This window comes from Saccopteryx bilineata, chromosome 1 (assembly GCF_036850765.1).
Source record: "Saccopteryx bilineata isolate mSacBil1 chromosome 1, mSacBil1_pri_phased_curated, whole genome shotgun sequence".
Lineage (NCBI taxonomy): Eukaryota > Metazoa > Chordata > Mammalia > Chiroptera > Emballonuridae > Saccopteryx > Saccopteryx bilineata.
The window spans coordinates 179,316,902-179,333,892 of record NC_089490.1 but is presented as its reverse complement, the minus strand read 5'-3'; the positions used below and the strand labels follow the sequence as shown (position 1 = coordinate 179,333,892).

General features: G+C 34.8%; 1 protein-coding gene across 2 annotated transcripts in view; it reads right to left on the bottom strand.

Moving 5' to 3' along the window:
• Nucleotides 1–6,296: 6,296 nt before the first annotated feature.
• TLL1 (tolloid like 1) overlaps nt 6,297–16,991 on the bottom strand; it is a 190,223-nt gene continuing 179,528 nt past the window's right edge. For both annotated transcript variants that reach the window (XM_066280266.1, XM_066280275.1), the window contains exons 19-21: nt 16,150–16,363; nt 10,398–10,648; nt 6,297–9,247 (exon numbers count right to left, since the gene is read on the bottom strand). In XM_066280266.1, the coding sequence (XP_066136363.1) occupies nt 9,116–9,247; nt 10,398–10,648; nt 16,150–16,363 (597 nt within the window). In that variant the 3' untranslated portion in view covers nt 6,297–9,115. The remainder of the gene's footprint in view (nt 9,248–10,397; nt 10,649–16,149; nt 16,364–16,991) is intronic.

The following is a 16,991-nucleotide window of genomic DNA, read 5'->3' as shown; positions in this document are numbered from 1 at the left end:
TCCAAAAACTTTGCTTCATATCTCATGAAAATGATCTCATTTTATTTTTCTTAAATCCTGAAAAATATAAGTTGCGACCTTTAGTTCCATTTTGTAAATATCAAACTGAGACCTAAACAGCGAAACTGGATTACACTGCTGGCCGCCTGGCTCCACAACATCTGTGCTCGATCATTACGCTCTAGGCAAGATTCACAGTATTCTCTTCATCGAGTTAAAAATTAATAATGAATTGATCCAGGAGCTGCGATCGACACAGAGTGCATCTATATTAGATAATACACTTTTCATTGTTTTTGCTGTGCAATATATTTCCATGCAATTAAAACAATTCTACGTTTACCTACAGTTTACAAAGTGAAATGGAGTGTGACAATGCAGTGATATGATACCCCTTTAAAATTAATTCTGATCATAGTCACTGAGGTTTTGTTTTATTCAAACATTTATTTTATTTTAGTGATGAAGCTTCATGTTCATCTGTTCCTGTGGAATTATGTACTAATGGTTTTAATGGTTCATATGGCCTGTTCATTTGCTTATAGACAGAGAAAAAGAAAAAGTAACTGAGTGGCACATTAAATGTGCGTAGAAAAAGGAAGGACTAAAATTTAAACTTTTGTTAAGTAAATATATTAATAGAAGAGGGGTCTGAGGAGAGATGGACCACACACATTCACACAATCTGCATTGGTTATCCTGCATGAAAGTCCATAGCAATTAAGTCACTCTTTCCCAATCTAGAACAGACATAGATAAATGTAATACTGAGCTTTCTTTGTGTGTGTGTGTGTGTGTATATGTGTGTGTGTGTGTGTGTGTGTGTGATAGAGACAGAGAGAGGGACAGATAGGGATAGACAGGTAGGAAGGAAGAGAGATGAAAAGCATCAATTATTCCTTGCAGCTCCTTAGTTGTTCACTGATTGTTTTCTTATATGTGCCTTGACCAGAGAACTACAGCAGAGCAAGTGACCTCTTGCTCAAGTCAGCGACCTTGGGTTCAAGCCAGCGATGTTGGGCTTCAAGCCAGTGACCTTGGGCTCAAGGCAGTGACCATGAGGTCATATCTACAATCCCACGCTCAAGCCAGCGACCCCACACTCAAGACGGATGAGCCCACACTCAAGCCAGGGGCCTTGGGGTTTCAAGCCTTGGTCCTCTGTGTCCCAGTCTGACACCCTATCCATTATGCCATGGCCTGGTCAGGCTGAGCTTTCTTACTTAAAGTTTAAGCAACTCACATTTTATATATATAAAAGAAAGATGTTGAAATCTCTTGAAGTTTAATTTTATATTACATTTATAACAACAGCAATGATTACATCTGATTGGACTCCTGTTGTTCATATGAAAACCTTATAAGCTTCAGATGCAACAAGAGAAAATTTAGAAGTAAATTTCTTCCAAGGTCAAAATAATACATTGGTCTTATGTTTGCAAAATCACATTTTTCCTTGTCAGCATCTTGGTCTCCTTTTTCTTTCGCATGTGGAATAGGGCAAGAAACTTACATATGAAAAGTGGTCCAATGTTAAAGACGTGTTCTTACCACATTATTAATACCAGGCAGAAATGTGCATGCAGAGCACATGTTTTCTTTTCCTTCCTCTCCTACTCACCATCGATCTTGAGTGAGTGGGAAAGGAAACGTGGACAGATTCCAGGAAATGAATTGTGTTCATAAAGCCTTGGTTCTGTATTCCAACTTATTCTTTTTCCTAGCACAGGTGAGTTTTTTCTTTCTTTCCCTATCAACCCTTTATCTTAACTCTTTCTTAAAAAAAAAAAGGAATGCACTCTTTTCATAAAATATATACAAAAATCATATATTTTTCATTTCCAAGCTTCTTATTTTGACTCATCTATTGCTTGCCTGAACTTTAAAAAAAAATGTATACTAAGAAATACCTTTCCTGAGTTGTTTCATATTTCAGACTGTGCCTTTATATTTGAATGATGTTAACTGACTGTAATATTTAATAACTATCCATCTTTTCTCAGGGATTTATACTTATTTATTCAAGAATTATTTATTGAGTGTGTACTATGTGCCATAGACTGCTGCATGTGCTGTGGATGTAGCAGAGAGTGAGATCTGGTTCTTGCTTTCACAGATCTTTACCTAAACCATCTATGTTAGAAACATGTCTATTTTCTTGTGGCATTACTGGCTATTGTGAAGATATTTGAGGAAGAACTGATTTTTCATTTTTCAAGTTTCTTGCTTTGTTCAGATAGGATGCCTGAATAATGATATTTTCATTCTTATGAGATTTCATAGCTGTACTAAGGTAAGATGTAAATGTTTCAGTACTTTCTTCTATTTCAGGAATTGAATGTTCTGCTGGGGCCTATTCTCATTGAGATGTTCTTTAGAATGCTATTTTGGTAGTATGGTTATATTGCTCATGCTTATCTTGAGAAAGCACTGTCCAGAATCTCCATTTTTATAGAGTGTGCTGGAATTTTAAATGTTGTGTGAGTCTATTTTCAGATTATCAAAGAATGGTCAGTGTTCTCTGCGTGCAACTGCTCAAGGGCTAGGCATTACGTTATGTTCATTGAGAGAAGCCGCAGAGAGCTGGACTGGAGCTCTCTGCTTGCTGTGGGTGAAATGGGTTCCGCTGCCCCTCTGATACTGAACAGTTCTCTACCTAGGGATGGATGTGTCCTATTTCCAGAATGGGGAATACCCTTATGATTGGAGGGGCTCCTCTCTTCTGGATCTCTGTTTGAGGGTCTGTTCTTACCTTTCACCTGACTTCAAGTTTTTAAAGTTTCAGTTTAAAATTTTTTAATGCCCTATTTATTTTTATCATTGTGGAGTCACCCATATGATCATTTATGCCTCAAGATTTATTTAATATTACTACTGAAACACCAGCTATTCATGTGACTTCTTCTCAACTTTCTTTTTACTGTTTTAAAAACATGAATAAGTTTATAATCCAAACTGAATGTATCTTTTCTTAACTTAGAAATGGTAGGATGATTTTTATTGAGGTACATTTATTTCTTTTCATTTTTATTTATTGATTTTTAGAGAGAAAGGGAGACAGAGACACAGAGAAACATTAATTTGTTGTTCTACTAATTCATGCCGTCATTGGTTGGTTCTTATATGTGCCCTGACTGGGAATCAACCCGCAACCATGGCATGTCGGTGTGATGCTCTAACCCAGTGGTCCCCAAACCCCAGGCCGCGGACCGGTACCGGTCCACATAGAAAGAAAAAATAACTTACATTATTTCCGTTTTATTTATATTTAAGTCTGAACAATGTTTTATTTTTAAAAAATGACCAGATTCCCTGTTACATCCGTCTAAGACTCAGTCTTGATGCTTGTCTCAGTCACACGTGATACATTTATCCATCCCACCCTAAAGGTCGGTCTGTGAAAATATTTTCTGACATTAAACTGGTCCATGGCCCAAAAAAGGTTGGGGACTACTGCTCTAAACAACCCGGTTTTGATTCCCAGTATATTTGGTTTATTTCCTCACTCATGAAATAGAGACAATATAACTCACAGTTTTCTGAGAATTAAAATGGGTTTATATGTCAGACATTAAAAATATCCCTGACAGATGTTAAATTTTAAATATTTGTGAGCCGCTGATTCTGACATTACCTTTTAAAAAATGAGGGAATCATGATTGAAAATTGTTTATATCTAAATTTCTATAACTACTCTTATAGAAAGTTCCTAAAAGAGCTTTTAGTGGATATGAAGTTTGTCAGTCCTTAAATTTGCTGTAGAGTCAAACATTATGACTAATATAATTGTCCTAGACTATGATATTATTTAATAGAAGCACCATTGGATCTGTATTTTAAAATCTAATTTTACAAATACACTGATGGATTGAGCACATGTTTAAACGATTATAGAAGGTCTACTGGAAAGTTCTGTTCGTTTTTGGAATAAAACAAAATACAAATTTTTCTTACCGTCAATAAACTTTATTAAATAATATAATTGCCATTATTATTAATGATTTCTTGCCAGTGTGAGGGCAATTTGCATATCCCATTTTTGAAAAATGTTTTATCTTTTGACGCGAAAAATTGAACCAGTGCTTGTTTGATATCTTCTTCATTTTTGAATTTTTTGCCCTTCAAAAAATTTTGTAAGGACAAAAACAAGTGATAATCAGAGGGTGCTAAGTCCGGGGAATATGGTGGATGCGACAGACATGCTTCTGTAGCATTTCCTCCTTGTTGAAATTCGTATACAATACAGTGGTGTAAATGAACTTTATCAGTAGTCATGGGTACACTATTGCTTCACACATAAGACTAACGTGAATCAACTTTGTTTTAGTTAATTTGCTACGTCAGTATGTATACATTAAGTGATAAAAATAGAGAGGCACACACGCACCAAATAGACATGTGCTTACGTGTTGAAACTTGTGATAGAAATGGACAGAACTTTCCGGTAGACCTTATATATCAGTTTGAATAACCTTATTAGCTATTTTGGTAATTGGGCAAAAATGAAATGCTGTATAATGAATTTTCCGGCTATATGAAAAATATAGGTAGACAGAGCAATGTAAGGGCAAAGGGATAGGTGAAGCTACTAGCTTGTATTCATATAGAAAAAATACATAACAACACAGGTCATTTCACCATTTTTTCAACACTTTCACCCTGGTAACAAAGGCAAGACAAGGCCCAACTGCCAGGACCTTCAACGTACATATCTTAAACTGCATACAGTGGTACCTTGAGATATGAATTTAATTCGTTCTGTAACCGAGCTCATAAGTCAGTCAACTCGTATATCAAACTGCTGATACTGGACCCATGCGCCAACGCGCCAACTAGCGGCAGCTTCCCAAATCACGACTTGTATCTCGGAATTTTGTTCGGGATTTGAACAAAAATACAGACCGAGTCGCAGCTCGTATCTTAAAAAAAAAATTGTATGTTTGTCTGTTTGTATCTCAAGGTACCACTGTATTGGCTTCTTAGATCTTCTCTTTGCATAAGCTTCAACCCAAATATATTTCTACCTCCAAGTCCTCTAAAATTAGAAGTTGACATCTACTGTATTAATTATTATTTAAGATATTGTATGAGAGGAAGGATATAAATGTAGGGCTCAGGGCCTATGATCTCTTTGGAATCAATCATCTTACATCAGCCTCTGCACAAATTAGGTGTCGTGGTGAAGGCTAGAATCACATGGTGAGCCTGGATTTAGATTGGATACAACGGTGGATAGTGACAGATGGGAAGGTTGAGTACTGGACAATGAAAACAGTAGATGTCAAAGGAAAGTTTAAAGACTAATAATAATATCCCACAGTGTATCAGAGCTGGCCTTGCCAACAATTGTTTCCTTAGCTAATGACAAAATTTTTTAATTTTATAACAATAACACTAACTGACTAAAAAGCTAAGTATTCATTGACAACCATTTACTATGTGCTGAAGCATAAAATGCTTTAATTCATTCACAGAACAGCTTTTTTTCTTTTTAATAAGTTGATATTATGTATGTTTCTTATAAGGTAGAAGGCATTACTGCAGTTAATGTTATAAAATTTTAGAAGGTCATCATTTTTCCTGTTTTCCTCCTCCCATGCCAGATTTAACAAGTCGTATTAAAAGTTTTCCAAAAAGTAGGTCTTATTCCTTTTATCACTAAATAAAGTTTCCAAACATTTTGATAATTGCTAAGTAAAAGTCACTTCCAATGTCACATACGACTATAGTTTCCAAAGCAAGTATGTAATTTAATGCTTCTTTTAAAAAATAACTTCTATTCTTCTGAAGAGTAATAATCATTAAATGCTTTTTGAGGTTTTCTATATGGGAGAACAACATTTCCTATTTAAAGCTTATCATAAAAATATATTACTAATATAAACCAAATAAAGAGAATAAGATATTTAAAAACAAAATTGGACAGAATTTGAATCTGATAATATGATGTATTATAAAAATTAAACTTATATAGCAAAAATCCAGCCAATATTAGCAGGGATCATTTGGGGACTTTGAAAATATAATTGCTGTTTCTCATTCATGTCTTTAAAAATGTGGTTTTATTCAGATACATTAAGGCATGGCAATAATCTAGGTTAATGACTTTTTAAAATAACTTAATAAAATCATAGGAAGTGAAAGCAGTTTTTTTTATGTGTATAGAATGTATAGGAATAAGAACTGTGGCAAATAGAAAGAACAACAATAGATGTAAGGGTTAAAAATAATTTACAAAATTAATTTAATAAAATGTCTAGAACACTAACAATTATTAACAAAACAATGAAGTTGTCTGTATTCGCATTCAACAACACATTTAAGCGAAAGTTGAATTAATATAAAAATAATATGCAGTGTACTGATATTGGACATAAGACACAATAAAAATTAATGTCCACACTGAAGACCTAAGTTATGACAACAGCTCTATATGCTTTCTAGATACCTTTGTACTTTAACTTCTTGTTTGTGTTGAAGCAGCACATTGTAGCTTAATGTAAACTGGAATGTCCAGAATATTTCTTAAAGTAGAATACTACATTTCCCCTACCACAGCAGATAAGAAAATTTAATGTATTTATTTTAACCAAAGGCCAATGTTTACTAACTTTGAACTATTGTTTTTTTTTTAATTTCTAGTACTAACTGTGGTCCTTAAAGTTATCTACAGTTGATATCGAATTGTCATGCTGTTTCTGAAAAGAACAATATGTTTACCCTCAAAGGTTTACTGTAATTCACCCCTAAAATTTACTCAATGTGGAAAAGTTTCATCATAAAAAAGTCTACTACTTACATATGTCAAGATTGATTCTACTACATTTTGTAGGACAAGCACAGATTTTTATATCAGACAAGCTGGGATTCAACATCTAATTTTACACTGTGACCCTGGGAACGTTACATCCTTTCCGTGAGCCTTGGTTCCTGAACTACACAGTGAGAACATCGTCACCGTTTTCAAGGGTAGCACAAAGGTTAAAAAGAGCTAGTGCATGTGCCCAGCACTGGGCCAGGCGCAGTGTTGTACACTAGGTTTAATGTTTTTTCTTTTATCTCTTCCTTTCCTGATAAACTTTGGCTAATTGGAGATTAGAGAGAAAAAAATATAGAAGTTGTTACTGGAATAATTCAGCTCCACTACAAACCCTTTGTATTGCAGGCAATAGTTATACATTTCCAAAGTTCAACATTCAGTAAGATCAAAAAATTGGTTTTAAAAATGTATTTACATATTATAATTCATAAGCAAGAAACGATTTTTCAGGGCAACAATAACAGAAAACAAATAAGCTATGTCTGTGTGTACAGTTTAGTTTTGTAAAAATGAAGAAAAATACCCAATTTTATTGAATGCTGAATGTTCATGGACAGCTAACAGAAACAAAGCTACTTCATACAGCAATCTACATTAACATAAAAAATACCAAAATAGAGTTTCTCTGAATTAAAGAGCCGTTTTTCTAACAGGTTGATAATAATTAGAAGTTTCCATTATTTGTCCATGAAACTTCTTAAGAAAGGTGCTATTTCAAACAGGATTCTAGTAGAACTTGGCACATAAAATTTCACTTTTCAACCAACCACTACTATTGACCCTCTAATACCTTCGCTCACTAGAACAGGCTCACATATATATACACATCAATATTAAAAACACACACGCTTTAGAGCAGAAAGTCATTTTCTACAAAAGCAGGTCAACATATTTATACCCAATGTTCTGTCACAGAAATGGATTTTCCTCATGGAGCTGCTAGTTAACATACACTATTGTGTTCAATATTTCAAAAGATGTGTTTCTAGAAGGATCTGTTTGTTTGATCATGTGCAAGAATTCTAAGGCATTATAAGTAGTTGTTACACAGGACAAGCGCTGCCCTTGCAATGATATACTCTTAATACATTTAACAAGTCCTTAGTCTTCAAATGCCACCAGCCAGACATAGGGAGACATTCATAGTCTACAGGTGGTTGGCTCCAAGGTCAAAAACTTTGTTTTAAAAAAAATGTTTATGGAATAGCACCATAGAAAGTCTTTCAGAAACAAATCCTTTTTCCAACATTGCATTAAAAAAAAAAAAAGTAAATCCCAGGAAGAAAAAGAGAGAGAGATCTTTCAATTCTTACAAGGCCTACGTTTGCTTCATTTCATTTTTGTTTTAAATACAACATTAACCATGACAACATCAACAATAACAATGACAACCGATGAACAACAAAAGAAAGACGATAGCAGCAGTGGAAACTTGAGCATGAAACATTAGGCAGTCACTTAGAAGAATCCTGTTCACACCTGTCGGGAGTTTTCTCATTAAGTTCCTAAGACATCACCAGGCTTCTTGAATACGGTGTGAAAAGCAGCACTTTCGCTGAAAGAACTGAGTTTACCAATCAACTGGGCACTTTCTTAGCACTTCCATGAATGCTGCCTAATTCCAACAACAGAAACCATTGACATTTCAAACTTGTCCGAATATCAGTAAAAGAAAGTGGTGTCAAGATGATTTGTGTTTGAAGAGGTTAGTCTGGCCTGCAAGTGAAAATAATGAAGCTGAAATATTCCAGTTTCCAATGCTGGACACATCTACATGTCAAGTTCAAACCACCCTCTCACAACTCCCATTTCACAACATCTTAAATGGATCTGGTTGACACTGAGTCCAAGATACAGAGCCAAAGCAATTATTCTAAGAAACAAGGAGAGGGTTTTCCAGTTTATGACTTGCAAGATCATCTTATTTTTTCCCAAATCTTGCAAAATTGTCAAAAAAGAACACTCTGCAGGGTCACAGACCCTGAACCTAACTGTCTGAGTTGTGAGGCATCTGTGTCGAGCTGTGAACAAAAGCTTCTGGAGTCTTCTTGGAAGCACGCTGTGCCCTCTTACCAGCTTCATTTGTACTGTCAAGCATGGAGCGCAAATATCCTGGTGACGCTGATCAGGGTTCACTGGGAGCCTCTTTCAGTACAGAGATAATTCTGGTTATACAGTGTTCTTCTGTTCAGATTCATTATACAAATATTTGTGCTAATATCTTCATTTAAAAAAAATATGTCTTCTCTCCATTACGCACATTCCTTTATTTTCTGAAGGAGGTTTTGGTATTAGTTATTTGGTATGCATGGTATCTGGGTATCTAATGCTTTTGTATCTTATATGAAATCCTTTCTTGTTGATTGTGTCATCAGTGTGAAAATGAATTAAAACTGCATCCCCACCTGAATAGATCTCTTCTGGTGGCTAAAGAAAAAACAAACAAATAAAAAACAAAATGAGTCATTTTTTCTGTAATGTAATTCAGTTTGGATTTTTTTTTTTTTTGGTCTATCATTTAATCCTCCTAAAACCTTGCAAAGTGGATATGGGAGACTCTTCATCTTATAGTTGAGAAAACATGAATTTCAGAGGAGCAAATGACATGCTCAAGATCACATGGCTAGTCAGTGAGCTTTGAATATATGTACGTCTATTTCAAACTTGGTGTTTTCCCCAAAATTGTTAAGCTAGGTTCCTTTAATTTACAAATAAATAAAGTGAGGTTCAGAAAGGATAAAGAGACATTAAACTTGTTTCAGCAGCTGCTCTGAGGCAGAGTAACTTCCAGAATCCAAATTGTCCATTCCTTCTTGTTTTAATAATCTAAGTCCCAAGAGATTTTTGGTTTCATTTCAGTTGGTATTTGGACAGGAGTTTAATGGTATTATTTAAGCAATAGATGCTGATAAGACATTCAAAAAAGTGGGACTAATGTCTTCAAAACAAAACATATATTCAGAGCATTGGATATCAATGCAGAGAATTCTGGGAATAAAGCATTGAAAAAACCTTAAGCTTTTCTTATTTCTCATGGTGACACTCTGACCTGTATCTTGCATTCTATCCATTCTGTCCTATGCACAAGCGACACCGTGCAGTTGAACATCCGGCTGAGCCCAGGCACCAGTGGTGGACCATGCCACTCCCGCCAAATATATTTGTTGAAAAGAGAATGTCAGTCTGAATGACATGCATACTTTTTTTCTCTTTATGCTTTAATTTAGGAAGGCGACAACATTGTCAAATGTGTTTAAGTATATTCCATTTATATTATCAAAAGGTAAATATTTATAACACCATAAGACCAAAAATATAAAATTTAGAATGTGGACAGTAACGAGAAATGATAACTACTGAACTCATCTGTCTCGTTTGATATTACCGAGCAAATTCACTAGGATGGGATGTGGTAGAAGGGCAAGGCATGTTCTATGTGTCAAGCCATTAACAACATAACGTTTTATGTTTTGTGTTTTGTAAAAACGCTGCTGTTTTGTATACGGTACACATGTCAAACCATGAATTGACAGCATTTTTCATCATGTCAATGGTATCCTGTTGGTACTATATTTACCCCTGATCCACAGAATCGACCAAGCCCCGCTGCTGTTGAATCGAGACCACCGAAGAGCTCAACGTAGTCATAGCCGCAGTCAGCTTCTTCTTCCACTTCAAAAATCGGGAAGGATAGCTCGAGTCGCGAGCCCTGTTCTGACACTACTAGCCATTCACAGTCAACCTGGGCTGGGTAGTTGTTATCACCAAACTGAGCGTGCGAGTACAGGTCTCTGGGTTTGGGTTCTGCTCTCAGGCGGCCACCGCACTCTGCCCAGGGAAAACGAAACAAGTCAGCCAGTGAGCTTTAACCAGTCCAACTGCAATTTCAATGGAGTCTAACCATTCTCTCACTTCTAAATTTATTTCTACCTGAAAACGACAGAAGGCGTTATTATTCAGTGTTATGGAAAACTAGAAAGTGGCATCATTTCACAAACAAATGACTTAACATATTTCAAAAAGCCCCTGTTTTTGTTTATCTGTTTCAGTGCCCAACTGCATTCCTGTGAAGCACTCAATCCTATGGATCCTGTGAGTCCTATGGGTTTCTACGGATGGCTCAAAATAATAAATCTGAAATTAATTTTCCAACCATGGAAAAAAGAGAATTTAGTCTGCAGGATAAACTTTTTAAGGACGAACAGCTGACTACAATATGCAAGAGGCAAAAGGTATGACTTTTACATGTCCTGAGAGAAATTCTGCGAGCAGAAAGTAGCAGGAAGCATGAGGCAATTGCTCGTGAGTGCTTGTGAAATACATTCAATATGTCAATTAACATGGTCCCTTTAACAGAAGATTTTAAAACACAGTAAATACATTTCCTGCCAATATCCTTTTTCATTTCCCAAGTCAGAAAAATATAAATGAAGTAGGTCAGCATGTCAGTAATACCATTTTTAAATCGACTGCTTGAACACACTTAGCCAGCTACTAGCGCATCTGCTAGAATTCTGAGAACTAGGAACTGAAACTCAGGAAGAAAGGGAAGAGGAGGGAGGGGAAGCCCGGGGTGGCCTTCACTTTAGTTTGGAAGGACAGGTTTGTTTATTTCCTGGTAAAGTATTAAATTCCAGGAGAGGTCCTGTAATTTGGCCTATAAATGCTTTTAGTGGACATTCTGAGTTAATTGAGTTAGATCAAAATAATTTCCTCTCTTAGGAACTCACTGATGTATCATTTGGTTTTTAAATGGCATAGACAAATAGTGTGTTATTTTGTGCTACAGAAAAACCCCCACCAGACAATGCCATGCTTTAAAATGTTACTTTCTCTTCACATTTCCTGCTTTTCTGTGTTATATCTGTATCCTCTGAGCACATATACAGGTTCTTTTTTAAATTTAGTTATTTAAAATTGTAACAATACCATTTGCTACCTGATTTAAATAAATTTGGACCTACAAGAAATCGGACCTACTGTCAGAGGAAAATGAAATTCTTCAATGGGGTCCATTTCCCATGGATTTGTACAGTTTTGCTTGAGAAAAAGTAACCATGAAGCTACAATTAAAGCATACTTCCAATCACCTGGTTTTAAAATTCAGAATGTTAGAAGCTCTTCTTGTGGAGAAAAATAAAATTGTATACAGAAATATAAATTTAATGAAGCGAATTAAAATGTATACTTCAGAGCCCATCGATAACAGTCACGTGTATCCTAGAAGTTAGTTAATAATGTTAAGCACTTTATAAATGTAGCAAAAAAGTGGATAGACATGGTACTGGACTTGGATGTCTTATTAGTAGAAATTGACTGAAAATCAGAAGTTCCGAAATGTCTGAAAATTAGTTTAACTTGTCAGACTATAAGCTGTCCAAAGGCAAGAATTCCTTCTATTTTCCTGTAAATCTCCTTAAATTCCTAATTTTCCTTCATAAATTACTAGTATTTTACAGGGTTATCCAAAGCTTATGTTAAATAAATATTTGATAAAAAGTTATGGAATATAATACTTGTTAAAAAGAAAGCTTTTGGGAAAAATACATAGTAGGCAGTGCATAAGAATACTTCACAAGATATGGCTATCAGAAAGTACAGTATAGAATAAATTTACCCAGACTATTCCAAGAAAGCTAGTTAAGGGAGGGCAAATATATATACATGAAGAAAAAAACTCACAAATAAAATTTTGACAAGAGCACCTGACCAGGCGGTGGCACAGTAGATAGTGTCGGACTGGGAAGCGGAGGACCCAGGTCCAAGACCCCGAGGTCGTCAGCTTGAGCATGGGCTCATCTGGTTTGAGCAAGGTTCACCAGCTTGAGCCCAAGGTCACTGGCTTGAGCAAGGGATCACTAGGTCTGCAGTAGACCCCCAGTCAAGGCACACATGAGAAAGCAGTCAATGAACAACTAAGTAGCCACAATGAAGAATTGATGCTTCTCATCTCTCTCCCTTCCTATCTGTTCGTCCCTGTCTGTCCCTCTCTGACTCTCTCTGTCTCTCTCTCTGTCTCTCTCTCTCTCCTCTCTCTCTCTCTCTCTCTCTCTCTCTCTCTCACACACACACACACACACACACACACACACACACACACACACACACACATTTTGACAGGAGCAAATGAGAAAAAGGTTGGAAAGCCAGGACCCTAATTCCAACTGTTATTTTTTGTGTTATGTGGTTGTCATTTAAGTTTCAGTCCCAGATTCCTCACTTCTGAGATGACAGTACTGGAGTAGATAATATCCCAGGCACATTTTGCATAACAAAATGAGATCGAGCTTGTTCAGATGGGGATTTGAATGGATGAGAACTGCACAGGGAAAGAAAATGAGACTAATCAGATTTTTTGAACAGAGGATTTTTTTAAATTTACATAAGAAATTATTCAATCTCTACCTGTTGCTTCAATTAGTAGTGGTTCATTTTTGTATCAGTGTGGTTTCTAATCTAAAACTTGTAACTTCAGAGAAAATATACTATAGTGAAAAGTAAATAAATAGAATTAGGATAAAACCCAGGCTTTGACATAATTTTAGAAATATACATATTAACAACTTTCCCAGATTTTCAATTTATTTGAAAAATAAAAATATTTATAGCCTGACCAAGTGGTGGCGCAGTGGATAGAGTGTCGGACTGGGATGCAGAAGGACCCAGGTTCGAGGCCCCGAGGTTGCCGGCTTGAGCGCGGGCTCATCTGGTTTGAGCAAAGCTCACCAGCTTGGACCCAAAGTCACTGGCTTGAGCAAGGGGGTTACTCCGTCTGCTGTAGCCCCACAGTCAAGGCACATATACAAAGCAATCAATGAACAATGGAGGTGTCGCAACAAAAAACTAATGATTGATGCTTCTCATCTCTGTTTCTGTCTGTCCCTATCAATCCCTCTCTCTCTGACTCTCTCTGTCTCTGTAAAAATAAAATAAAAATAAAAAAGAAAATAAAAAAATAACATTTATATCATAAAGCTCTATTGAACATTCAATGTTTGTCAAGTATATGTGCTTAAAATGGTGGGTACTAGACTCATGGGGGGTATCATTTTGTAAGTTATATAAATGTCTAACCACTATACTATATACCTGAAATATAATATGGAATATCAATTTTAATTGAAAAATTTTTAAAAAAGTGAAAATATACATAGAATTAGATCCTACCAATGGATTCTTAATGGTAATTTAAACACTGCAAATAGGCTCCATGAGTAGATGCCGGGCAAATGAAGGAGTCATGAGTTTTATAACTGTAAGAAACCTTGAAATTACTATTTTACATTTGAATAAACTAAGATCCAAAGAAATTATATCTTCCCAAGTTTCCATGTGTGTAATGGCATAGTATTACTAAAAACCCAGATACACGTATAATGACACAAGGGAACATAATATAATCTTTATCTTCCGTTCACAAAGAGTAAACAGAGATGTTTTCCCTACTAAAGAAAATATGTATTAAGCTAAAATATGGGAATTTACATATAGGTAATTTAAAAATACAATATCATCAGCTATTTTGATAGTTTTGACAGCATATTTTCATACTGCATTCTTGGAACCAGTGATAGCCAGAATAAGAAAGTCCTATATATATCATGAACTCTGTACTGTCAGAAAAATATTGATGGAATAATGGGATTCTAATTTTTCTACCCCTTCTTCACATGATAAGTTGTCAGAAACATATTTAAAAAGTAGATGTTAAATGTATGGAAAATTCTTTGTTAGTATGAAATTTATGGTACATGAAAGATTTTTCTTAAGCCAAAATATTTATGGTAACCATGAAGAATTATTCATTAGTGCTATTTATGAGTTCAATCATTACTAGTATAAATCAGATAAATATCCTGACAAGTAATATTCATAGCCACACAGACTTCAATATAAATCTAATATTCATGAAAAAAATATACTAGAATGAAAAATAGTATTAGACAATAAAATAATTAAAATTTGGATTTCTAAAACAAAATTAAAAAGAAAACACAAGCAATCAGCATGAAACTGTGGCAAAAATCACTGCACTAAAATTGTTTCATGGCTGAGTATGTGGACCAGTGATTTTTTATTTATTTTATTTATTTTTATTTTATTACTAATTGTAATGTAGTAACTGATTAATTACAGTACATAGATTCAGAGAAAACATCTCCAGGTTATTTTGACATTTGATTATGTTGTATACCCACCACCCAAAGTCAAATTGTCTTCTGTCACCTTCTATTTGGTGATTTCTGGACCAGTGATTTTCAACCATTGTGCTGTAACACACTGGAGTGCCACAAGAATTTTAAAACATGCAATCATACAATATCTGACTATTTAGTCAGAGATACTGACCTCTTTTTCCTTATATAATCACATAAAAAAATGACAACAAACACAACAATAGCTGTCCAATATGAATGAATTAAAAGTACACCTATTTTTTCCTGTCAGATCAGCAAAAAATATACTTTTGGTGTGCTTCAAAATCTTAGTAATTAGTTTACCTGTGCCACGAGATAAAAAAGGTTGAAAGTCGCTGATGCAGATGAGTTTTATACTGTTCTATACCAAGATAGATTTCTCCGAGAAGTCTCAATAATTTATAAATAGGTAATACCACTAGATGGCACTATAAGCTAAATGACTTTAGTAAACATCTGCAATAAACTTGGTATTTTTAAAGACTGAAAGAAAGCACATTTCCTAGACATTATTAATATATTATTAAATTGGCTTCAAGTTATAAAAATGTTATTCTACATTTTCCCCTAAAATTTTCCATATTTTTCTAAATTATATTTTATTTCTTAAAGACTTCTAGAACGACTGTATCTGTAAGAGTTGAATTAGGGATTAGGTTTACAGAACTACTGTGTTGCATGCCAAATAAGAGGGGAAAAATTAGGCTCTGTTAAATGGAAAGGAGAATTCCAAATTTGATTTACAAAAAATATTAACACAAAAATTGGCCAACCAGGTAGAGAACACATAATTTTTGAATACCAAACTATAGATTTCTCTCTGTTAAATATGACATAAAAATTGAACTGTTGCAGTTAAAATAAATTCTAGAAATAATCCTACTTGATCATACTGCATTTGAACACGAATCAGACCAAACTATTAGGTTTCTTCCTAACTGCTCCGTGACTGCAAAGCTAGTTAGATTGCATGCTATGTGGTTCTTGAATATTTCGCACAGTGCTCCAGTGAGATTTGTTCTGCTATGCCTGGAAATCCACTTATGATCCTGTTGTGGGATCCACTGTATTCACAGAAAGAAAAACCTGGAACATAGTCAGAAAAGAGAAACAGGGCCCTAATTGGCTGACCTGTAGAATGTGTAGCTTGGAAGCCTTTTCTTTGAACAGACGCATCCGAAACAAACCGAACAAACATTTTATTTCCAGTAGCCACTAGGGGCTCTGGGATCTTGTTGCCACACAGTCGTCCAAGAATTGGTGATTTTTCCGTTTCTCCATCAAATACCTCCAAGTGATCATAAGCACATTCTTGATGTTGCTCAATCTCAAATTCACTAAAGGCCTGAAAGAGAGGGGGGGGATCGCATATTGTTAAAAATGGGATTTTGTTTTTGAAGCAGAAATATAGATCAGTAAGATATGTTCAGCCATGCAAAGTATTTAATCCGTGTTGTACATTACTGAAAGAGCTGTAAAATGAATAGAATGTAAAAGCTCTAGGAAGACAAAATGAGGACAAACTGTAATAATTCCATGTGAAAGTCTACTATTTGACCGTTATCACTAATATACTATTGAATTAAATCTACTCTAATATTTAGACAGATTAAAATAACAAAATATTTTATTCTAAATTTAATTCAGAATTTTCTAAGCATCATAAAAATTTAAACTATTATATTAAAAAACTGATTTCTTCTAGTTTTGATGATCATAAACTACTGAACATCATCCTAGCTTTAGACACCTAAACTAAGAAGAAAACTCCAAAAATTGTATATTTTGAAAAAAAATAAGTGCAGTAAATCTTACAGAATAACTAAAATAAAGGGAAATTTCAAAATATAATTCTTTATTTAGATTTTACAACCCATATTATTAGAAAATACTAATATGACTTTAGGCTAGATTTTTAAAATTTACTTTCAGAGAGATGGTACATTAATTTTAATATTTGGAGTCTTATGAAG